The sequence below is a fragment of the Geotrypetes seraphini genome, chromosome 2 (genome assembly GCF_902459505.1).
Source record: "Geotrypetes seraphini chromosome 2, aGeoSer1.1, whole genome shotgun sequence".
NCBI lineage: Eukaryota > Metazoa > Chordata > Amphibia > Gymnophiona > Dermophiidae > Geotrypetes > Geotrypetes seraphini.
Window position 1 is genome coordinate 176,286,191 of NC_047085.1, and position 25,662 is coordinate 176,311,852.

At 42.9% G+C, this 25,662-nt stretch overlaps 1 protein-coding gene across 2 annotated transcripts in view; it reads left to right on the top strand.

The window, feature by feature from the left end:
• ZNF236 (zinc finger protein 236) overlaps positions 1-25,662 on the top strand; it is a 348,597-nt gene that overhangs the window by 284,130 nt on the left and 38,805 nt on the right. For both annotated transcript variants that reach the window (XM_033934375.1, XM_033934376.1), the window contains exons 24-28: positions 5,171-5,313; positions 5,428-5,674; positions 6,070-6,249; positions 11,988-12,146; positions 22,271-22,455. In XM_033934375.1, coding sequence (XP_033790266.1) covers positions 5,171-5,313; positions 5,428-5,674; positions 6,070-6,249; positions 11,988-12,146; positions 22,271-22,455 — 914 coding nt within the window. The remainder of the gene's footprint in view (positions 1-5,170; positions 5,314-5,427; positions 5,675-6,069; positions 6,250-11,987; positions 12,147-22,270; positions 22,456-25,662) is intronic.

The window sequence follows — 25,662 nt, forward strand, 5'->3', positions numbered from 1 at the left end:
TTCAGGAAAAAATAAATTCAATTTTTCGATTCGATTTTCCTGCCCAATTGGGTGTTTTTTCAAACATCCTGGTGGGTTTATTTTATAGCCTCTTAACCCCCTTTGCCTTCTCCTAACCACACTGGCGCTGTGATGTAAACAAAATAAACAGACAAAAAAGACTTTTCCTGTGTCTGTTAAATCCTAGCTCACGTTTGCGATCTAACACCAGCTCTGGCAGGATACACATTTCAAATCTGACATATTGTAATCACAAAACAGAAAATAAAATTATTTTTTATACCTTTTGTTGTCTGGTCATTATTCAAATCTTGTTGGTCCCCGGCTCTGGTTGTCTTCTGATAACTTGCTTGCCAGGGTCTCCTTCTTTCTTCCTTCTCCATGCTAACCATCCATCTTCTATCTCTGTCCTCCCCTTCCCTCCCCCAGAGGTATGGCATCTTTCCTTCTTTTTGTCTCCATCCACAGATCCACCTTTTCTCAACTACCCTTTCATCCAGCATCTCTCCCTCTTTTCCCACCACCCTCAGGGTCCACCATATCTCCCTTTCTTTTCCCAACTACCCTCCTATCCAGTATCTCTATTCCTCCTCCACACCATCCCTTGTATCCAACTTCCCTCTCTTTCTGTTCCTTCCCTCCCTAAATCCCATTGTCCACCATCCCTCTCCCTCTCCCCTGCTTTTAGACCCATTATTTCTTTCCCCCTAAAGTCTGGTATATGCACATCTCTTTGAACCCACGCTTCCCTCCTTCCCTCCATGTACTTCTACACCAGGGCCCCCCTCCCCTGAAGGTCTGTCCCCCCGAAGGACTACACTCCCCCTGAAAGCCTGTACTACCACACCTGAAGGCCTGCACCCCACCCCTGAAGGCCTGTCCCCCCTGAAGGACTGCACCCCCATGAAGGCCTGTCCCCACACCCCTGAAGGTCTGTCCCCCCGAAGGACTGCACCCTTCCTGAAGGCCTGTACCATCACTCCTGAAGGTCTGCCCCTCCCCAAAGGGCTGCACTCCCTCCTGAAGGACTGCACCTCCCCCCCCGAAAGACTGCACCACCCTCAAAAGGCCTGTCGTCCCTCCCAGACCTCCCTAATTCCAGCAGGGAGCAGCCTGCATAAAGGATCGTGGGTACTTTAGTAATCCTTGCAGGTTGCCATAGGCCTCAGGAGCTGTTGTCCCTCTGCTGCGGTCCCGCCCCTTCTCTGACGTCAGAGGCAGGATCGCGGCAGAGGGAAGACAGCTCCTGAAGCCTATGGCAACCTGCAAGGATTGCTAAAGAACCCGCAATCCTTTCTGCAGGCTGCTCCCTGCTGGAATCGGGTAAATGGAGGCATGGGAGGCCAGGGGGGAAGCCAGACACTGCAGCACTTCATGATTGACCCTCACCCTCTAAAGCAGGAGTGGCAGTGGCCGGCCAGCAAGAGGCAGCACTGCCAATCCTGCTTTAGGGGGTGAGGGGGGAGGGTCAGTCACCGAATCGGGAGACCGATTTTTTTTGTGTTTTTTTTTTTTAATCGATTCGAACCGATTCACCCAAAATGAATCGGTGAATCAATTCATGAATCGGGCAGCACTAGTTGCAAGGCTTCACTGCTCAGATTGGAGGATCATTTGAACACTTGATCTGCGGATCCCTTAGGGCAGGGGTGTCCAATGTCGGTCCTCGAGGGCCGCAGTCCAGTCGGATTTTCAGGATTTCCCCAATGAATATACATGAGGTCTATTTGCATGCACTGCTTTCATTGTATGCTAATAGATCTCATGCATATTCATTGGGGAAATCCTGAAAACCCGACTGGATTGCGGCCCTCGAGGACCGACATTGGACACCCCTGCCTTAGGGGCTCTGGATCCTAATGCTGATCAGACTGCGGTGCTCTTGTTTAACTTTGCGGTGCTGCTTGATCTGATTGCTCAGTCTTTGCAGGGCTTGAGCTTGGATGCCAAGCCTCCTTCTATTTCTGTTACTTCATCTCCTGGCTTATCAGCGTGCGCTCGCAGTCTGAGTCCTTTCCATGGCATCCGGATTTCAGTCTCCTAGTTACAGAACAGTTTGACTCTCCAGATGGGCTTTTCTGGAATGCTAGCGCTATCTCCCGACAGTATCCTCTGATGCAGGAGTGACAATAGCTGTTGGAGTGGCCCTAGGTGATTCCCAGGGCTCTCAGGTGACTCGATGCACGCCACTGTTTAGTGACAGTTTATTAATCTGCAACAGCAGCTTTAACTCCTAAATTAGCAATGTCCTTTGTGCCGCGCCTGCCTAGCTTGCTACGTAGGCTAGAGATTGAGTGGTAGAGCCTACTCCTCAGCTTCTGATGGCTGGGATGGACTTCATGATGGATGGTTTTATGACCTTTTGAGAGGGCTGGCTTCAGAGTTTGGCAGTAGGCTGCTGATATGTCCTCCATGACAGCTCTAGCCCAGTTGCCATTCTACCATAGTGACAGAATAGGTCAGGAACTAGTGCTGCCCGATTCATGATTCGAATCGGTTCACTGTTTCACTTCGGGTGAATCGATTCGAATCGATTTTAAAAAAAAAATAAAAAAATTGGCTTCCCGATTCGGCTGACCCTCCCTTCTCGCCCCCTAAAGCAGGAGCAGCAGCGCTACTCTTGCTGGCTGGCCGCTGCTGCACCTGCTTTAGAGGGGGAGGGGGGAGGGTCAGCCGAATCGGGAAGCCGATTTTTTTTTTTTTTTTTTTTAATCGATTCGAATCGATTCACCCAAAGTGAATCAGTGAACCGATTCGAATCGTGAATCGGGTAGCACTAGTTCCTGACCCATTCTGTCATTATGGGGCCCATACCCTTGAAAGGCAGCCGGGCTAGAGTTGTCTTGAGTACCTGATTGTAAAACCACTTAAATAAACCTTGATAGGCGGTATACAAATACCTAATAAACTTGAAACATATAAACTGCTTGAGTACCTCTTGCACCTATCTGAGTCTGGTTTTAAAACCAACTCTGTAAAGGTTCATATTGGTGTGATTAATGTTTACCATCTTCATGTAGAAAGTAAACTCATCTCTGTACAGCTTCTAGTTGTTTGCTTTAAGAGAAGTTTGTAATTGACAAACCCCCTTATGAAACCTCCTATTGTGTCATGGGATCTAAATATGGTTCTCACTCAGCAGATGAAAGCTCCTCTTGAGCCACCTGATTCCTGGCATCTGAAAATTTTGACCTGGAAAATAGTCTTTCTGGTGGTATTCACTTCAACACACAGAGTCAGTGAGCTTCATGCCCTAGTAGTCTGAAGCTCACTTTGTAACCTGACTCACCTTACACTAAATTTCATCACAATAGAATAGTTTTCCGCATATACTCAAAGTTCCTTCCTAAGGTTGTGGTGGAGTTCTATCTTAACTAGTCAATTGTTATGCCAACATTTTTTTCCAAATCCACATGCTCATCCTGGCAAAAGCATACTGCTTACTATAGACTGAAAGTGAGCCTTAGCCTTCTACTGGAGTGAACCCATAGATAGTCACCAAGCTTTTTGTTTCTTTTGACCCAGACTGGTTAGGGGAAGCCATCTGCAAATAAACAATTTCTATTTGGCTGGCAAATTTCATCTGCTTTGCTTTTGCCCAGGCTGGGCTGACTCTTGGGAGTCATGTCAAGGCTTATATTGTTAGAACCATGGCATCATCGGCAGCCCAGTTGGTCAGCTTCTTTAGAGATTTGCAAAGCTGTGATGTGGTCATCTGTCCACACATTCACATCACACTACTGCCTTGAGCAGAACTCCCAACATGATAGCCAGGTTTTTTCCAAATAGTCATTCAGAATTTGTATGTTATCTAGAATCCAACCTCATCCCCTTAGGCTCAGTTTTATTCTTTTCCAGGCTGAATCTTCACAATTAGTCTTTATTTATTTTTCAGGTTAATTGCTTTACAGACCTCAACATTTTGAGCTCCTGCTGCCTAGCCTTGTTGTTTTTAGTGAGTCTGATAGCTAGGGATTCCCAGCTGTGAGAATAAGAATGCCTGTTTGTCTTTGACGAAAACAAAGCTGCTTACCTAGGTATATCGGATGTACTCCAAGGACAGTTTATATTGACTAAGGCTACAAATATTCTCACATACCCTTCTAACTCCTTATGGATAAAAGTTTAAAGAATATAAGACTGATTACCCTGTTTTGTGCGTTGGGTGGGAATGCATTCACGCATGCGCGGTGCAGTGCTGCTAGAAACTTCCAGCTATAACTTACTAGCAAATGTCCACATCAGGCCCCATCGGATAATATCACTAGCTGTGAGAATATTTGGTCTGCTATCCTCAGATCAGCAGCTACATTTTAGTGACTTTGCTTTATTTTCCTTACAAAAAAGTTTGTTGCCCTTACAATAGCTCCTTTCAGTTTTGCTCACTGCTTTCCTTTTACTTCCATATATCCCTATACACCTATACATCCCTATACACAATATATCCCTTTACACCATATATCCCTATACACCTATATATCCCTATACATCTTGAGGTAATTCCCCATCTCAACATGATTGTTTTTTTCACGTGTAGAATCTTCAGTGTCGAATGAACCCTCTCCACATCTGGCTTAATATTGAACCATACCATACTACTATAATATAAGAAACAACCTCACCATTTGTAAGCACTAAGTCCAGTATGGTTTCTTCCCACATGGGCTCTGTTACCAACTGCTGGAACAGTTCTACTTGTAGAGAGTCCAGTATCTTCTTACTTTTAGAAGACCCTAAAACAGAGATACCCCAATCAATATCTGGCATATAAAAATCACCTATTAGTATTTCCCCTTTCACCGCTTTATTTTGAATGTCTTCAATTAAATCTCTGTCCACCTCTTCTGCCTGTAGGAGTCCTGTATAACACACAAATGTAAATACTTTTTCCACTCTCTCTTTCCAGATGGACCCACAGTACCTCTTTAAAGGCCCTGCAATTGAATACCTTTAATATTATTTTTAACATATAATGCCATTCCTCCTCCCTTTTTTCCAACCCTTTCTTTCCTGAACAGATTGTAGCCCCAGTCAATATAATCCATTTCATTATAAACTAAGGAATGTTCATCATTTGCGTCATTATGCAAAGCATTGTATAGCTTATGAAGGACAGAACGGCTGATGTAGATGCACTTTATAATATTACTACTTTTTTATTTTTAAATAGGAGGTGACCTAACAGTGTCCCTAACAGATGGTAGTTTGGCTACCCTTGAAGGAATACAGTTGCAGCTAGCGGCAAACCTGGTGGGGCAGAATGTGCAGATCTCAGGAATTGATGCAACCAGCATTAACAATATCACACTACAGGTAGAATGCCTTTAATGCTTTCTTTGTTAAACTAGTATAGCATCAGAAAAGAGCATGCTATTGAGTTAATAAATGGCGCTACATATTGTATGTTGTCTCTTTCTTTCTTATCAGATTGATCCTAGTATTTTACAACAGACACTTCTACAGCAGAGCAATTTGCTGTCCCAGCAGCTGCCTAGCGATCCCAATTCCACTCAGCAATCTAGCTCCCTGCCTACAACAGAGAACAATATGCCAGCTAATGTTGTTATCCACCCAGTTACTGGCTTGTCCTTGCAGCCCACAGTGACATCTGCTGCTAATATGACAATAGGATCTCTGACAGAGCAAGACTCGGTGTTGACATCTAACAATACTGGTAAGATTGTTTATACTGTTTGTGGCAACAGAAGGAGCAAATGGTTTATTATGCCCAAACCCTATTTCTCAAACCTACACTCGGTTACGATTTAAGAAATAAGTATAAGAAAGACTATTTATTTATTTATTCAATTTTTTTTTAGCCTGTCCTCCCAAATGAGCTCAGAATGAGTTACAAATCAGGTACGCGAGCATTTTAACTATGTGTCCCAGTGGGTTCACGGTCTATCTAATGTACCTGGGGTAGTGGAGGATTGTGACTTGCCCAGGGTCACAAGGAGCAATGTGAGGTTTGAACCCACAGTTTCAGGGTGCTGAGGCTGTATCTCTAAGCACTATGCTACACTTTCCTTATCATTATGGACTCTAATATAATTTTTTTTTTGTACTTAGGTACCCAGGATCTTTCTCAGGTTATAACTTCCCAAGGACTGGTACAACCTTCTAATAATCAGCATGAAATCACATTAACTATCAATAATTCAAGTTTGAGTCATGTTCTTGCCCAAACTGCTGGTTCTAACACCCCAACCTCAACCGGATCCCCACAGGAAATCACACTCACCATATCTGGTTAGTAGTTAACACTTTTTCTCAATTGGCAGATGATAAATCTTCAAAGTATTATATATGTATTCTCTCAGGGTTTCTGCAGCTGTCATCATGCTTGTTGCAGGTTTCCAGGTCTCGCTGTGTCTTATAAGGTGACCATCTGACTTTCCCACCAAAATTTAAATTGGTGACCAACGGACATTCCTCATTCACCTCAAGCCCCAACCAATCGGGTTTGAAGACCTACTATATAAAAACAAACTGCAGACCTCACAGCATACCCTGACGAAAACCACAACATGATGGCTGAAATGTTAGTTTTGCCTGACAAGATTCAGCAAGACCGGGAACCTGCAACAAGTATTATATATGTAGATGATTTTTGAAATCTACAAAGTAATCTAAAAGACTTGCAGAAACATAGACAGTGCAGATTGAGATTATCAACTTGCTTTTCTTTTCAATCATCTCAGAGCTGACTTTACCACATTTCTTAAAGTAGTGGTGATGAGCTGTGGCAGCTACTAGTACATGCAGAATATTTAAAATTTAGTTTCTTCAATTCATTCCCTGTATTGTGTTCTATTTGTTAATAAAGAGATTTTACAAAATTAGTAATTCATTAGTAGTGGTTGTACAGATAAAGAGATTTTGAGACTGATTTCTTATCTTTTGCTTTTAGATTACACCAGCTCAATTTTTATGTCATAATTTTCCTTTTCTGCTACTTAAGATGGTAGTATGGTCATATGGATTAAGACTCCAGTCTCTTTGAGACATGAATTCAAATGTGTGTGTTCATTTTGAGGAAGAATAGATGGTTCTTGTACAATCCCACTTTATTCCAGGACCAGTGGGTTATTTCCCTCTACCCACCAGGAATTTGTAGGAAGCCTCAGAATTTCAGAGACTTAAACCCTTCCCCTTCATACCTCATCACTATGCCAGTATCCCAGCTCCTCAGCCTTCCTTCCTACAAGCCAGGCTGTAGGAGTCTATCTTTCTGCTCTTGTTTTCTTTTGCGTAGTTTCAGTGTTTTGCATTCGCAGTTTCGCCCTCATGCTGTGGAGGTTCCCTGCAAGGACATCCTTGACTGTGGGAGATTGCAGACCTTTGAGAAAAGTATGCTTCTAGAGGGTTTCCTATTAGTAAGCCCCCTAGACAGCCTGCTCCTCAGACCAGAGCTCAGGGACTGTTCCCTTGGAATCTTGCTCACCCCAGGTTCGTCCACTAGTGGGTAATGCTCAGGCTGAGCGGTTTCGTAGAGGCGTGACTGGGATCGGAGCCAGACTGCATTTTCTTCACCAGGCATCTGCACGGCATGTCCGAGGGTGGCGGAGTCCTCTGGCTGTGTTGGTCCAACTGGTGAGGCAGTCAGAAGACTTCAAATTCAGATTTCCAGTTCACTGAGGCATAGGATCTTCCTGTGAGCTGTTGTCATCTCTGTCTGCAATTTCTCTCATTCAGCACATGTCACAGTGAGTAAAGGTTGAAAACCTGAATCAGCGATTTAGGGGGGGGTCTTGAAAAGGGGTTTATGGGTGGTTTCCCTCCATGTCCTACTGCTCCCCACCTCTAAAATCCAAAAATTGACGTTTTCTGAGAATTCCTGTAATTTTCCCAGGCTCTTTTTCTTCAAAATCAGCACCCATGGTGGCCATCTTGGATTTTTCCTGATTTGAATATAAGTATATTTTTCATACTTCCAAGCTTTGCTTTTGCATGAAAGCTTCATAGATGGCCCCCCCCCCCCCCCCCCAGGACAGGATGGGATGGATTCATGCCTCATTTGCAGTGGATGGCTGTTGGATGTGCAGCCGTGTTCACATGTGCTGTGGCCTGCGAGGGGTGCGAGGCTTGCCCAGATTCAGTGTCTTTGACCTTCAAGGAGGGTCTTCTAGCACCGATTCCCTTGAAAATGGCATCTGGGGACTCTGGAGAGCACGCTGGGAATGTCTGAAAGGAGTAGAAATACAGTGGGCAAAACTGAAAGGAGTAAGAGCACCAAACCTTTTTGTGAGGCAAGTAAAAGTAAGAGAAAAAGAAGGCTGCTTTGGTTCTCAAAAGCAGTAGCTGAGAAGGTAAGGAATAAGAGGTTAGATTTCATAAACTACAAAAGATCACAGGACAAGAAAGACAGGCAAAAATATCTAGAAAAGTTAAGAGTGGTTGATCATGTAGTCAGGAAAGCAAAGAAACAAATGGAATAAAAAAATAGCTGACACAGTAAAATGGGGGGATAAGACATTTTTTTATATACTGTATATTAGTGATAGGAAGAAGTGTAAAAATGGCATTGTGAGACTCAAAGGTAAAGGGGAGAAATATATAGAAGCTGATAAAGAAAAGGCTCAATATTTCTGTTCTGTGTTCACGGCTGAATAGGGATGAGGAGTGGTAGACCCTGGTAGATTTTCAAAGGGTTGTGTATGTGAGGAGCTAGCTAAATTAAAAGTAGACAAAGTGATGGGGCCAGCTGAAGGAACTTAGGGAAGTTCTGGTGGCTCCGCTGACTGATAGAGACATTTAAATACTTACATAATGTAAATGCGCATGAGTCCAGTCTTTCATTTGAAAGGAAGCTGAGGTGATAGGCTCAGGAGGAATCTAAGGCAGTGTTTCTCAGCAGCACTGCATGCATGAACGGCACATGCAGCGATTCACACGCTGCACGTAAGTAGCTGACCCATAAACCTCTCCGACATCAGAGTTGATGTCGGAGGGAAGGCTTGTGGGTCTGCTGCTTGTGCCATCCCTGTTTCAGACAGAACGAGTGCGGTTTGAATAAGAACTGGGTTGGCTACGGGGGACGGGCAGGGAGGGAGGGACCCCGGCAGGAGCAGGCAGGAAGGTGGGATCCCCTGAGGCAGCAGCAGCTTTTATGGATGGGCAGCTACTTACATGCATGGAGGGGGCACAAACTCGACACAGATGGAAAGGAGGGGACATGAACATGGGACACAGAAGAGAGGGAGGAAGGGGGAACTAACTTGGGACAAAGGAGGGAGGGAATAGAAAGGGAGAATTGTTGACTATGAGTGTGTGAGTGAGAGGGAAAGATGGGGAAAGGAAGAAAGGAAAATTGGTTATAGAGAGAGGAGAAGATGCATGGGGAGAGAAGGATGAGAGGGAGAAATGTTAGATATGGGAACAGAGGGACAGATGGAAAGAATTAATTGCAAGGGGGAAGAATGTTAGACATAGTGATGGAGGGAGAGATGTGGCATTGTGCTGGAGAGGGGTGATAGAAGGAGAAATGGGGCTGTTGGGCTGTGGTGAAAAATGGTTCGCATGATCCGGGGGATCAGAGAGAGAAATGTTGGATGTGACAGTAGAGGTGGTGGGAGAGATGCCTTGATCGCTCAAGACAGATGAACAGTGTGTGTGTGAGAGAGAGAAAAAGGGAGATTTGTTGCCAATAGGGGTGGAGGAGAGCGGAAGAAAAGTTGGACTCATAGAGGGACAGAGAGATGTTGGTTGGAGAAGGGAATGAGGTACGGAGGAGAGGAAGCATACAAGAGGCATAAAGTGTTGGACTCATGGAGAGAGAGAGCGTGAGAGATGGATTGGGAGGGAAGAAAAGAGGGAAGGAGAAATGTCACTCTCAGGTGGAAGGGGGAGAGGGCAGAGAGTAAAATGTTGAATTCATAAAGGGAGGTAGAGAGAGATGTTGGGTGGGGGAGGGAATGAGGACTGGAGGAGAAGAAGCGTGCAGGAGGTAGAGAGAAAGATGTTGGACTGGTGAAAAGGAGGAAGAAATGTTGCATGTGGCAGTAGAGGGAGTAGGAGAGATGCTCCCTGGATCGATCTCTCTCTCTCTCTTTCCTCACTCCCTTTGCAGCAGGGGAGGGAATGAGAGAGAGAGGGACACATGTTGCCAATGGGGGCGGAGGAGAGAGGACTCAAGGAAGGACAGAGAGGGATCTTGGTTGGGGAATGTAATGAGGTCTGGATGAGAGGAAGCATGCAAGAGAGAGAAAGAAATAAATATTGGATGCAACCAGAGACTCATGAAATCACCAGACAGCAAAAGTAGGAAAAATGATTTTATTTTCAATTTAGTGATCAAAATATGTCAGTTTTGAGAATTTATATCTGCTGTCCATATTTTGCACTAGGTTTGTCTATTTTTCTATAGTTGTTACTGAGGTGACATTGCATATTTTAGTCATCTGCCTTGACCTGTTTGAAAAAAAAAAAAGAATATAAATCATAAACATTTTCTCTGCTTACAGTGTGCTTTTAATTTTGTGGTTGCCATTATGAATTAAGATTATATTGTATGTATATTAAAAATGGCTGGAAGAAATTACATTACAATTAATACTATTATTATGGGGTAGAGCCTGGGCGGGTCTGGGGCAGAGCTTGGGCGGGAGTACTCGGTTGATATTTATTAGACTTATGGGGTGCTTGGCTTGAAGAAGTTGAAAAACTTTGATCTAAGGAAATACTTTTTTATAGAAAGGGTGGTAGATGCGTGAAACAGTCTCCCGGTAGAGGTGGTGGAGACAGAGACGGAGACTGTGTCTGATTTCAAGAAAACCTGGGATAGTCATGTGGGATATCTTAGAGAGAGAAAGAGATAATGGTTACTGCAGGTGGGCAGATTTGGCCTTTATCTGACATCTTGTTTCTATGGCTCCGAACTTCCAGCAGCTTTTTGTTCAGCTGAAGATGGATTTGTTGGTGGCTCAGGTCACCATCAAATGCACATTACTGCCAAATGAAGGAAGTGTGATGTTAAAGGATTCTCAGGTCCGTAAAGTGGACTAGCTCCTCAAGAGGCAGTTTGAAGCTTTAGTCCTAGGGATTAAGGTGACAGCCGTGACTTTCTTTGTGGCACGTGCTTGCCCCATCCCACTGTCTTAAGCTTCAGTACTGGAGGACGATGAGGATCCCCAGATTTTGCCACAGAAATCAACATTCTTTCAAGTACAGCAGTGCATTATCTTATGTTCATGAGTACTTCAGATATTTCAAGGTTTCCATCATCATTGACAACTTATATAGGTTCTTCAGTCCCAATGGACCCCTGAGATAGATGTTTTTACGCTGAAACATGGCCTGTGTCAGATCCCAGATAAACTTCATGTTCATTCCTGAATCTAGATGGTCCTTGGTGATTTTTTTCTTGTCTTTCTGTGAATATCATACTTTGACCCTCTCCTATGTTCTTTTATGCTTTTATTTAAGGCAGACCCAATGTACCTTGTTGACTCAGTCCCACCTTAAATTCTTGCTCTTGCTGGTAGATGTGTATATGCATAAATGTAAGTTTGTACCTGAGACAATAGAATGTTAAGTGACTTGCTCAAGGTTACAAAAAGCCACAGTGAGATTTGAACCTTTGAGGCCTGGCATTCCTAGTTCTCAGATTCAGTGATCAGACTACTGGGTGATTCCTCCACTCCCAAAGTATCAAGTATCTGTGGAAATGCAATAGACCACTGATTCTTAACCCAGTCCTGGGGGACCCCCAGCTTGTTGAGTTTTCAGGATAGCCCTAATGAATATGCATAGGAGAGATTTGCATATAATGGAGAAGACAGGCGTGCAAATATGTCTCATGCATATTCAATCCTGAAAATCCGACTAGCTTGGGGTCCCCCAGAACAGGGTTGAGAACCACTGTGATAGACATAACAATGATATTCCAGTTACTCATGGGTTCCAGTTTTACAGTGCTTATGGGTGCTAGAAATTTTGTTTAAAATGTTTTTTCTAGCAGGAATTACAGTGTTAATTATTTCATTTAGGTCAAGAAATTGTGCCGCATAGCTCTTCTGGAAACAGTGAACTTAATGGCAGCATAAGATTAACATCCCCTACAATAAATAATCATTCACCTGGTGCCACATTAACTATAAGCAATGATCAACTTCTCTCTCAGGGAACAACATTGACCACTACTTCAGGTACAGAGTAGTTCTTCTGAAATATTTTTCACATTGAGCTATGTATATTGTTTATGTGTATGTGTGTTTTTATGTTTGTGGAAATTTTTTTTTGCAAGTAACATGTTTGTTAATTACAAAAAACACTTTAGGGTAATTCTATAATGAGTCACCTGGTTTTAAGTGGCAGAATGGCATGCAAATGATGATGTTCTAATCATTTATGCACTTAAATGGCCTCTTATAGAATACTGACTAGCCGAAAGGTACGTGCCATGATTTGATGGCATATTTTGCTAGAGGGTGGAATTTGTTATTATGCACATACATGTTTGGAACTAGATGCAGACATTTACACTAGTTTAGGACTGATATAAATGATCATACCCTTATACCTTAATATACACATGTTTTCGGTTCGTATTCTATTTTTTTTTTAAAGGGTTAGATATCTACTTTTCTTTCTGGAATAAGATTAAAATAGGCGCCATAACCATCATGAATCTGCTAAATTATTTGTGCTTTTGTTGAAAAATATAATATAACATAAAACTCACTTCTGTACCGCAAATACCATTAAGTTCTATGCGGTTCACAAAGACTAATAATACAAATGAATAGATATCCGATTTCTAACTTCCGAAGTATTCCCTGAAAAGATACGTTTTTAAGGCACATCAAAATTGTTGATAGGAAGTTAGGAGTGAAAAACTTAAAAGTGGTATGGAATAAATATATGGGACAAATGATTAATGCTGGCTTGTAGAATGTTGCGGTAGAGGTTTCTACTGCGGGCAAGCAGGATAAATGCTCCAATGCTCCATGGTTTTGTGAAAGGGAACCTAATTCTTTTTTCTTTTACAAAATTGTGAATGAGATTAACGGGTTTCTATTCCTTCTTTATGAAGTTCTCTAAAATAAGAATTTGATATGAGATATGAAATTAGGTACTGGTCTTTCCCACAGATTATATGTGTTTACAATATTTTATTTTGAGATTGCATGATTAATATAAGTGGAAGAGTTTAAAAGAAGAGATTTTGTTTAATTTTACATTTATTTTTGAGCATTTTAGTGCCATTTTTATAACAGGCCCAGCTTACACACATGTGCCTTCACAGCTTAGGAGCAACTTTTTTAAAATTATCCTCCCTTTGCATTTTATAATGTTTAAATTATTTAGTGTATGTAGTCGTATCACCACAAATTATAATATTTGTCAAGTAACAATGGTATCTGAATTTACCTGAGTTTGAATATTAAGTAGTTGTATCCCAGGACAAGCAGGCAGCATATTCTCATAGATGGGTGATGTCATCCACGGAGCCTGGTATGGACAGTGCTAAAGTATACTGCAACTTTAACTTCAGAAGTTTTGAGACCTCCCATATTGCACATGCAACAAGTGCCTGTGCATTTGTATATAACTTCATGTGCCACTGCAACTCACTTGCTTTCGCATCTCATAATACCCTTTAGCATCTTTTCTTTATCCAGACATGATCTACAAGGTTTTTTTCTTTCTTGAGATGATTGCCTAATAGAAGTATCATTACCTCAAATCAATTAGAGCAATAATACTTCTACTGGAGCTTCCAGGATCTGTACTGAAATCTCAGTTCATATCAATGATTCTCATGTTTAAAAGCCATTACAACCTGACAGCCAATTAACCTACAGCAGCTGGCGTCTACTATGCATGTGCCCCATTTGCACGTTACTACCTCTGCGATGGATTCTACTCTCTCAGTGGTCCCAGTTTGAGAAGCAATCAAACTTATACATAAAGCAATCAAACTTATACATAAAGCAGGGAAATATGATCATGTAACTCCTCTCCTGAAAGAAGCCCATTGGTTACCCATCACACACCGTATCACCTATAAAATCGTTTTCAAAATCAAACTCTCACTTCTTCCATCTTTTCTTGACAAACATATTATCCCTCTCTGTTCTCCTCAGACCCTAAGATCAGCAGATCAAAACTTACTGGCTGTTCCTTCCATCAAATAATTCTACTACACTAGGAAAATTAACTTCTCAGTAGCTGCTCCAACCTTATAGAACGCCATGCCACCTCAACTTCGTCATGAAAATCTTCTCGATAAATTCAAGACCAAACTAAAAACATTTCTTTTTCAAGATGCATATCATAATCTCTAAATACGTCCTTCCCCAAAACCAGTAAAATCATCTCAACCGCTTTTATGAAGCGACCCTATCCTTGATGTTATATCCTCCCCCCTCTTCCCTTCTTTTAACTTTCATTTTAATAATATATTTAATGACCTTTCCATCACCTTAATACCCTCAAATTCATGTAAGTCCTTGTCTATTGTCTTTTAATGTTCACTCCTCCCCATATATATATATATACAATTATTATTTTACTTTTAATCTTTTTTTTTAGCATTGTAAACTGGCCAGGTACATGTTGATGGTTAGTATATTAAACACAATAAAGCTTGAAACTTGAACTTTGTTCTACTACGTATTTCCAACAAGCTCCTCTTAAGGAAAATTCATCAATATATGTGTACGAGCCTCCTCCATAGTCTCGATCTTTCCATGCACACAGTGCATGATTGGCACTCCTGTTCCAGAGTTCCAGCTTAACCTCTTCTTCCAGATCTGCAATCTCTTCCACCATGTCAAGAGACTGCACAGATAAAAACAGGCACTGAGCGATCTTGCCCTGCTACTTTCTCATAGCTGTATTTCTACAAGGGCCTCTTCTCCCTCGAACAGAGGAGACTGAGAGGGGATATGATCGAAACATTCAAGATACTGAAGGGAATAGACTTAGTAGATAAAGATAGGTTGTTCACCCTCTCCAAGGTAGGGAGAACGAGGGGGCATTCTCTAAAGTTGAAAGGGGATAGATTCCGTACAAACGTAAGGAAGTTCTTCTTCACCCAGAGAGTGGTAGAAAACTGGAACGCTCTTCCGGAGGCTGTCATAGGGGAAAACACCCTCCAGGGATTCAAGACAAAGTTAGACAAGTTCCTGCTGAACTGGAATGTACTCAGATAGGGCTCGTCTCGGTTGGGGTGCTAGTCTTTGACCAGAGGGCCGCCGCGTGAGCGAACTGCTGTTCATGATGGACTACTGGTCTGACCCAGCAGCGGCAATTCTTATGTTCTACAAGGTACCAAATCCTCCCCCTTTGGGGGACTTCCTCATATGAACCTGTTTGAGTCTCCTAATGATCTCAAGTTCCTTCAGTTCTACTTCACATTATTCTTCTCATAGCTAAAGGAGGAGGATTTTCTTCTAGAATGCACAAACACATTCCGGTGTATTTCTACTGATGGACAGAAATATACTCTAGAGCACAGTTCTTCAACCGCCGGTCCGCGGACTGGGCCGGTCCGCAAAAAAATCTTGCCGGTCCCTGAAGGATTCGGGTCTCCGCCGCAACGAAAGGTGCCGTCGCTGTGCCGGGACTCCTGCCGCGTATGCTTCCTGCCTTGTCTCTGCACCTCCAGACCAGTAGCGGCAGCTCTGTGTGCTTTTAACTTCAGCACAGAGCTGCCCTTAAGCAGTAGTTTAGCGCGGTTTCATGAGGCAGCCTCGGGGCCTTTGCTAGGCCGGCCCACATCGCATCATCCAAGCGGGCTAGCCTAGCAAAGGCCCTAAGGCTGCCTCATGAAACCGCGCTAAACTACTGCTTAGGGGCAGCTCTGTGCTGAAGTTAAAAGCACACAGAGCTGCCGCTTGCCTAAAGGCTCTTGGGCCGCTGAAGGAGGGCAAAGAGCAGCTGTCCTGGAGGTTTCGCTTCCTCTCACCTTTGCAGGTCCCTTTTTTACACCTTTTTTTTTTTCAAACGGCAACGGGCCCCAGCATCGACATCAAGTAAGTTCCACTGTTCCTTGCAAGCAGTTATGCTCGGCCAAAGCTTCTCCTCTGACATGAGCCACCCTTAGGGGAAAGAAAGTGACCCGCAAAGGTGAGGGGAAGGGGGGCAGATGATGGAAGTTGGGGGGGAGGAGAGAGAGAAGGGGCAGATGATGGAATGGAGGAGATGAGAGAGAGAAGGGGTCAGATGATGAAAATGAGAAGAAGGGAGAGAGAGCAGAAGGCAGATGGATGTCAGTTGAGAGGGGAGAGCAGATGCTGAATGGAAGTGGGGAAAGAACACATACTGGATAGAAGGAGGAGATAAATAAAGGGGGAAGAAAATAGTAAAATAATGGAGGGGTGAGGGAAAGGGGTGACAAGCTGTGGGTAGACACAGTGAAAAGAGGGAAACAGGACTAAATAGTAAGAAAGAATTTAATTTAGATGGAGGCAGAAAATAGAGAAGGAAGACCAGAGAAGAAAAGGGAAGAGAGAGCAGAGAACGATATCAGATCTGAGTGGAGGAAATGAGAAGACAGAGATGCTAAAAACCACAGGGGGGAGGGAAGGACAGAGATGCCAGACCATGAGGGGAACAGAAGGAAGATGATGGATGCCAGACAAAATTGGGGAAGGGGGGGGGGGCAGGAGGAGAGATGGCAGGGAAAGACAGACAGTGAATGGAAGGGGCAGATGCTGGACTGAAGAGACAGAGAAGGTTATCATGCCGCTGTACCAGGCCATGGTACGCCCTCACCTGGAGTACTGCATCCAACACTGGTCACCGTACATGAAGAAGGACACGGTACTACTCGAAAGGGTCCAGAGAAGAGCGACTAAGATGGTTAAGGGGTTGGAGGAGCTGCCGCACAGCGAAAGATTAGAGAAACTGGGCCTCTTCTCCCTCGAACAGAGGGGATTAAGAGGGGACATGATTGAAAAATTCAAGATACTGAAGGGAATAGACTTAGTAGAGAAAGACACTATTCACCCTCTCCAAGGTAGGGAGAACGAGAGGGCACTCTCTAAAGTTGAAAGGGGATAGATTCCATACAAACGTAAGGAAGTTCTTCTTCACCCAGAGAGTGGTAGAAAGCTGGAACGCTCTTCCAGAGGCTGTTATAAGGGAAAACACCCTCCAAGGATTCAAGACAAAGTTAGACAAGTTCCTGCTGAACAAGAACGTGCGCTGGTAGGGCTAGTCTCAGTTAGGGTGCTGGTCTTAGACCAGAGGGCCGCCGCGTGAGCGGACTGCTAGGCATGATGGACCACTGGTCTGACCCAGCAGTGGCAATTCTTATGTTCTTAGGGCAGACGCTGGATGGAAGAGAGTGAAAAGGCAATGAAAGCAGAAACCAGAGACGACAAAGGTAGAAAAAAATAATTTTATTTCTATCTTGTGATTCAAATATATCAGATTTGAAATATGTATCTTGCTAGACATAACTGGGGAGTGCAAAGCCCAGGCAGTGCTTCTTTAGCTTCCAGCTGGCTTAGGGCTCTCTCTGACCAGGGGGCAGTTGCCCTAGTTCCACTCCCCTAACACCATTCCTGTCATGTGTGACTGTGGTATTCTGTTACATGATATTTGTGTAGCATTCTGTAATAATTTGGCTTATTCAGTTTTCTTGATAGTAGAGGGGATATATGTGAAGGGGAGGGGAGATAGGGGTTTTGTTGATCTTTGCCCTGTATTATTTGTATTTATAAAATGACAATTGTATAGAATATTGTTTCTTTTTATACTTTAATAAAATATGTTCAATATAAAATCATAACTATTTGAGGCTTGTGCGGATGGGATCAGATGGTTTGTGGGACCGAGCTCGCGGGGACGGGGCAGCGATGGTTTTTTAAAAAACTTTCAGTCTTAGTAGTTTGCCGGTCCACGAAATAATTATTTTATTTCCGCCGGTCCATAGGTGTAGAAAGGTTGAAGAACACTGCTCTAGAGCAGTGTTATTCAACCTTTTTACACCTATGGACCGATGGAAATAAAATAATTAGTTTGTGGGCCGGCACCAGTCTGCAGACCGGCGGTTGAAGAACACTGGGCTAAGTCATTGCTACCAGAACACAGATAACCCCTATGCAAATACGGGACCAAAAACCAAAAGTACTAATATATACATACAAACCCTAAGATGCCAAACTCTACATGCAGTACAACCCCCAGAGAAAAAGAAACAAATGCATTTCTTCCTGAACAGTGCAAAATACAGACAGCAGATGTAAATTCTCAAAATTGACACAATTCAATCACTAAATTCAAAAATAAAATCATTCCCCCTACCTTTGTTGTCTCCCTCCATGCTGTGCCTTACTTTCTGGCCTGCTACCGCCTGGCCATTTTATACCGTTCCCAGTGTTATCTTCGGGCCGGCTTCCTCTTCCACACTGACACGCAGTGCAGAAAGTCATGGGCAGCGGCTCCTCGCGCATCCCGCGCCTCATCTGGAAGCACGTTGAGATGTCAGAGAGAAGGCTTCCGGTTCAGGCGCAGGACACATGTAGGAGCCGCTGCCCACAGCTTTGTGCACTGCGGCAGTGAGGAAGAGGGAGCCGTCCAAAAGATAACACTGCATCAATCGCAGCTCAGACTGGCAGTTGAAGAACACCATCTCGGGCCCGATGCATGTGCCGGCCCTGCAGACCGGCACCTGTCCGCAGATCAGCAGTTGAAGAACACTGCTCTAGAGGTTAGTTAACCTATTTAAGTGCTTACTTACCTGGGTACAAACCCAGATTGTCTCTTCAAAACTACATTTTTACCCTCTAGTTTAAAGGTTGTTCCTCACATCTGACTGACAACTAGCTACCATCATTCTTCCAGCTCCTTGGTGGCCCTGACGACCTTGTTTTTTCATTTCTACAACAATATATAACAACCACCTTTAAAAAAAAACTGGAAAGAAAAAATATAAATCTGTTTCCTTTTCCAGTTAATTTAGAACCAAGATCTTCTGTTTCATAAAACCTTCACTCTCTTTACCTAACAGCCAGAAGGATCATTAGTGAAGACATGAAGTCTGCCAATCAAGTGGAGAAAGCTTCATCCAAAGCTAGACAAATCATGGGTTGTATCCGTAGGAGCTTCGTCAGCCGTAAGCCCGAGGTCATAATGCCTTTGTACAGATCCATGGTGAGACCCCATCTGGAATACTCTGTACAATTCTGGAGGCCACATTACCACAAAGATGTGCGGAGAGTTGAGTCGGTTCAGAGAATGGCCACCCGGATGGTCTCAGGACCCAAGGATCTCCCGTATGGGGAACGGCTGGATAAGTTGCAGCTATACTCACTCAAGGAACGCAGAGAGAGGGGGGACATGATTGAGACGTTCAAATATGTCACGGGCCGTATCGAGGTGGAGGAAGATATCTTTTTTCTTAAAGGTCCCATGGCAACAAGAGGGCATCCGTTGAAACTCAGGGGTGGGAAATTTCATGGTGACACCAGAAAATATTTCTTCACCGAAAGAGTGGTTGATCGCTGGAATAGTCTTCCACTAGAGGTAATTGAGGCCAGCAGCATGTCAGATTTTAAGAAAAAATGGGATTGGCACGTGGGATCTCTTCACGGAGGGAGTTAGGGGGTGGGACATTGGTATGGGTAGACTAGATGGGCCTTGGCCCTTTTCTGCCGTCAGTTTCTATGTTTCTATGTTTCTTTGTCCAATTTTCTGCTATCATTCTTGTTACTGAAAACCATTACCCCATTGATATTTTTACTTCCACTGATTTTGCTTGGCTACATAGGTGTAATCCCTTACCAATGGCATCCAGAATTCTGTTCACTCTCTTCGTCATTGCTTTGCCTACTATTCCTGTTTGATTAAGGAAAGGTTTTATGTGTCAGCTTAGCACTCAGAGCTCTGAGTTAGAGTCCTGACACGGGGAAAAAAATTTATCACCGTTACCACTCCGTCCTTGAGAGCTTGTCCCCGTCCCTGCCCCGTCCCTGCCCCACAAGCTTGGTTCCCGTCCCCGCCCTACAAGCTCAGTCCCCGTACCTGCCCTGCAAACTGTCTGATTCCATCCGGACAAGCCTTTAATAGTTATGATTTTATACTGCACTTATTTTATTAAAGTATAAAAAGAGACAACATTCTGTACAATTGTCATTTTATAAACACAAATAATACAAAGCAAGGATCAACAAAAACCCTGTCTCCCCTCCCTTTCACAAATATCCCCTCCACTATTGTGAAAACCAAACAAACAAAATTACTACATAATGCTACATAGAAAAATCAAGCTAACAGAATACTTCAGTCACACATGGCAGGAATAGTGTTAGGGGAGTGCAACTAGGGCAACTGCCCCCTGGTCAGAGAGAGCCCTAAGCCAGCTGGAAGCTAAAGAAGCATAGCCCTGGCTTTGCAGTTCTCAGTTATGTCTAATACCAGCTCTAGCAGGATACTTATTTCAGATCTGAAATATTCTAATCATAAAATATAAAATAAATTTTTTTCTACCTTTTGTTGTCTAGTAATTTTATTCTTCAAATCACATTGGTCTCAGGCTTTGGTTTTGAGTTCCTTCTGTCTTCATTGTGGCATGGCTGGCTTCTGAAAGTAAAATAGGCACAAGAGGAGCTGGGAAGGAGATGTCAAGTCTAACGCGGGTGCAATTTTTTTTACCACAGGAGTAAGACTTTTCACCGCTGCCATGGGGCGGTAAATGGTCTTGTCCCCATTCCCACAGGGTGGTGAAAAGTCTTGTCCCAATTCCTGCGGTAAACCAGTTGCAAATGTCTCCATTCCTGCGGATTTACTGCGGTGACCATGGTTTACCATGGTAAACGGTCCTCATGTCATTCTCTACTCTGAGTCCAACAATTTGACTCCATATCTCAGTTGAACCTGAGGTCAGAATCTTTAGATTGCGCTTCAATTTACTACTGTCAGTTCCTCCACTATTTCGTTTCAGCCATAAACCTCTCCCTGAGTATCCATTTATTTTTATATTTTTGGAAGCATTCAGAAATTCCAAGCCTCCAATCAAACCTTCTCCAGTAAATTATGATCTCAAACTGGCCCTATCTTTGCTGATCTTTTTTCCAGCCAGATCTCTGCTCCTTTTGTTTTTCACTACTTTTTTGGGAAAGTATCACTTCTATTCTACATCACTTCCACTCTTTGAGTCAGTGAACCTCGAGCACTGATATTGTGTCACTTTACAGGAGAGCTACCATACCTCTCAGGGTGACCCTCAGGGATTAGCAATGCTCATTCCCTCTAAGACTCAAATTGGAATAAAAAAAATGTTCTCTCCATGATGGAGTAGGTTTTTTTCCATCTCTTTCTTCATTGTTCCAATGATAGTCATAGAGTTTCTCTCCTCACTATGTTCTGTTTCCTGGTTTTTCCTACAGTCATATTCTCCCCTACTTCTTTTGTTTTCCATTTACAGTGACGTAAGTCATGCAGGGCTTCACCTAACCATTGATTTCCTTTTCCTCTTTAAAAATATGGTTTTTCAGTACCCAAATAGACATTTTCTATCTGGGTCTTCACAGCATCTCGCTCTCCTATGCTCGGAATCAGCTACCACTATGAGGTTGGCTTCTACTTAACACCATCAATCAATGAGGGCTTTATTGGTTTATTTGCTTTTTACTGGAGAACATTTCTCTACCAGTTCCTAGACCTCAATTCATTTATCCTCCTATTAATCTCTGCATACTCATATGAGATGGTATATCTGATTTTATTGAGTGATGCTACACCTGTTATTTTTATTTAGAGGCTAACTCTCCCTCCATCCCTTTCAGTTACGGTAGGGAGTGCCATCTGTGAGAATATACTACCTGTTTATTCTTGGATAAAGCACAGTTATTTACTTAACAGGTGTTATCCAGGAACAGCAGGCAGCTATTCTCACAACCCTCCCACCTCCCCTAGTTGGCTTCTTCACTTGGGCATGGAACTGATGACCTCATGAGCTGACATCGGGCATGCGCGGTATGGGCAGTCTCGAAACTTCTGAAGAAGTTAAAGTGGCAGTATACTTTCGAATAGTCTGTGCCGGGTTCCGTGGATAATGTCACCCATCTGAGACTATCTGCCTGCTGTCCCTGGATAACACCTGTTACAGCTAAGTAACTATGCTGTATGTAGATCTGGTTATATTATAGATATAAGTAGCATTTTAATGAAGATTTTCAGCTTTGTAAATAGTTGTTTTGTATAAATAAGTGTCAAGCATTTAGTAGTTGAGCTAAATTATAGTAGTTTCCTCAATATATTTTTGTTGCCTGGAGTTTCTTTGCTTTCTTCTTGAGTATGTGTTCATTTTCAACAGAACTTACAACATCAACTGGCAGCCTTCCATCAACATCTATGTCACAAACCCCAGTGTCAACTCAAAATTTGGTAATGTCACCAGCAGGAGTAGGAGGAGATAGCAGTGTCACCCTGACTCTAGCTGACACACAGGGTATGCTGTCCGGTGGGCTAGATGCAGTTACACTTAATATCACATCCCAAGTAAGTGTATTCTGATAGAGAACTATGAAATTTACTTTTAAACAGATAAATATGATCACACTTAGCAAAAGGCAATATAAAGTCAAAGGAAAAGCTCTATTGGTGAACAGATAAGCAAAGCAAGACAGCCTGTTCCTGTTACTCGTACATAAATCTAGGCCTGGCTCTAACTAAGATGCTGAGTATCTGGGTCTTCACACAAAAATAAAGGCACTCCTTTAGCTTTGCAGTCTTCTGTTCTCATGCAGTCCCTAGACTTCTACAGGTGCAAACTTCTGAGCTAGGGCTACTCCTTACTTTTCTGGGACTCCCCCCAAAGGCATTGCAGCCCAGCTAATTCTTTAGGTAGGACTCCTCTACTTGAATCTTCCCTTCAGAAGATCTCTGCACCCAGGAACTCTCTCTTAGAGACCTTTCCCTTGGTCCTCCCTGATCCACTGTGCTCCAGGGCATTTAATCACTTCCTGTCTGGAACTCCAGCCCTCTGACTCAGCCTCTGACATATCTTAGCCTGCTGTAAGGTGGCTAAACTACAGCCTCAGAGAGGGAGTATTCTTAGGGATACTAGTCACTCCCTCACAAGTTCTTTTTAGTAAATTACAGTAAGCACTAATGTGCTTAGGTGTTCTGCTATAATTTTGCACTCTGAGCGCACACCATGCACAATTCTTTTCATGAAGGGGCATGTCTGGGTGTGGAGAGTGAGCGTTTCTATGCTAATTAGCTAGTGCACTGTCAATGCCAATGCACTGATTAGCATTTGAGCTCTTATTGCCCGTGAAATAGGTGATGGTAGGGGCTAATGACAACATCGGTGTTAATGGCCATGTGCTAAAAATTGGAAATCAGTCATTTTCTAGCTGTGGGATGAAATGGCTGTAGTGTGTGGGAAAGACTGGCTTAAGGGCCCACTAAGGCCACTTTTTCCCACATCTTTTCAAAAGGGCCTCATAGTATTTTATAATCTAGATGCATTTTTGACCTGTCGGTGCTTGTACTTTTCTTTATATGAGGATAGGCTCCAAATTCTTTAATTAATAGTTTTCAGGGTGATCTCTTATCCTGCTTTTTGCAAGTGAATTAAGTTAATTTTATTTCAGCAATATTGTAATATCTAATTGACTGTGAGTAATCTTATCTGTACTTCTTCTTTTATTGTAATGTACAAAAAAAGTGTATCTTGCAATTGTTTCAAAATTTTTGTATTATATACTTCTTAATACTTTGTCAACTGCAGTATATCAAAACAATAAATTCAGTTCAGATGCATGCGGTGTTGGATCCTAGAAATAGGCAACCCTTTTATAAAATTGCAATCATAGTGATTGAACCCAATAGTTCAATTAAAAAAAGCTTATGCTCTTAAATTTAGGAATTTTAGGGTCCCGTTACTAAGCTAAAATCTGTGCTTAGCACATGCTAACACAGGACTAACACATGCTAGCACATGCTAACACAGCCCAAATTTGTCATGGTAGTATATTCTGGATTTTTCCAATTTGTTTCTTGCACATCCCACACTAATTTTTACATTAGCATGTGGGTCATGCAAAAAAAAAAATAGTGTGTGAGTGCTTTCCGGTGCTAATTGCTTCACATTAAGAGTTAATGCACACTAATGCGAATGTGCTAGCTGGATAACACTTCTTCACCTATCCCCCACCCATGATACGCCCCTCCCCCAACAAGTTAAAAAAAAATTAAATAGCATGTGATTAGTCCATGCTGACAAGGCAAATTACCACAAAATGTTTTTATGTGTTTTGTGAAAATTCAACAAATAGATTATGTTCACTTATTTGTATCTGTATTTTTTCATGATTATGCAAAGATAGCTACCCCTATATGCATGGTTTTTTTAGGCCCTGTTTTACAAAGGTGCGCTAACTGATTAGCACGCGCTAAATGCTGATGTGTGCATGTTAGTCTATGGACGCGTTAGCATTTAGCGCACGCTAATCGGTTAGTGCACCTTAGTAAAACAGGGAGTTAGTGTTTGCCTGAAATTTGAGCAACTGTTCAGCATTACCTGAATATAACTGAGTATCCATGTGGAAGGGTGATAATTTGTAATGAATGTTTTTTTTTCGGCCCAGGGAGGTTCTGCTTGGTTTTATTTGAAGACACAGAAAATATGATGTACTGATGTTAGGGTTAATGTGTTTTTTAATCATTTTTAAATGTTTTACATTGCAATGCTGTATGGAACTCCTTTTTCTTAATAAAAAGAATTCAATAAAAATAAGTTTTAAAGGACAGAGCTTTAGGGAAGTATTGATTCCCTTCTCCCTACAAGTTCCCAGTAAAAATAAGATAGAATTTTGCAGAGTTGTTATTCAGACAAGAAAACCTGCATTCTAGTGCAATAGGCGCATTATTCTGAAACAGGTGGCTGTGAACCTCTGATCGCAAGATCCTGTGTAAAGAGCTTCATTTATATTTTTCTGCTCAGTCTCCCCTCATTCTGGACTATCCTCAGTTTTACTTTCTACACGCAAGATGGTAGGAGCCTATCTGTTCTGCTCATGTTTCTTTTTCATTTAACATTGGATTTTTTATCCGGTCATGAGGCTTTTCGGTGTTGCAGAGGCTCCCAGTTTCGGGACATCTCTGGCTGCAGAGAACAATAGACTCTGAACTCAGTATTCTGTAGCCAAGAGGCAGCCTGCTTAGCAGGATGCATGCGTGGCCTACCTGCATTAACAGTCTGGGAGCTAAGGGACCGTTCTCTTGGGAGCAAGGTTCGCTTCAGGTTTTGTCTGCAGAGAGCTTAAACGCAGGCTGAGAAGCCCCTTGGCAGATTTTCACCAGGATCGGTTGCTGACTGCATTTCCTCCCCCTGCACGTTCCTATGGGGGTTGAGGTCTCAGTTCATCTGGTTAGACTGAGGGGCAATCCAAAGAAGCAAGCTATCCGGGTTTCCAGGCTTGTCTGAGGCAGTTCTCTGGCTGCTGTTTCAGCCTTTTGCAGCTCCCAGCATCAGCATGGCACAGTGAGTAAGGCTGTGACAGCCTATGAGAAAAATTGGGGGGAGGAGGGTCTTCAAAAGTGAATTTTAAAGATTTCTGGAGCTAGGGACATGGTCCCCTACCTCTAAAATACCATTCCCCAAATTTTCTGACCCCTTATTTAGCTGCTATGAGCCCTTTTTGGTGCTAAAATCGCTGCCATGGTGGCCATCTTTGATTTCCCAATTTTGGAATAAAA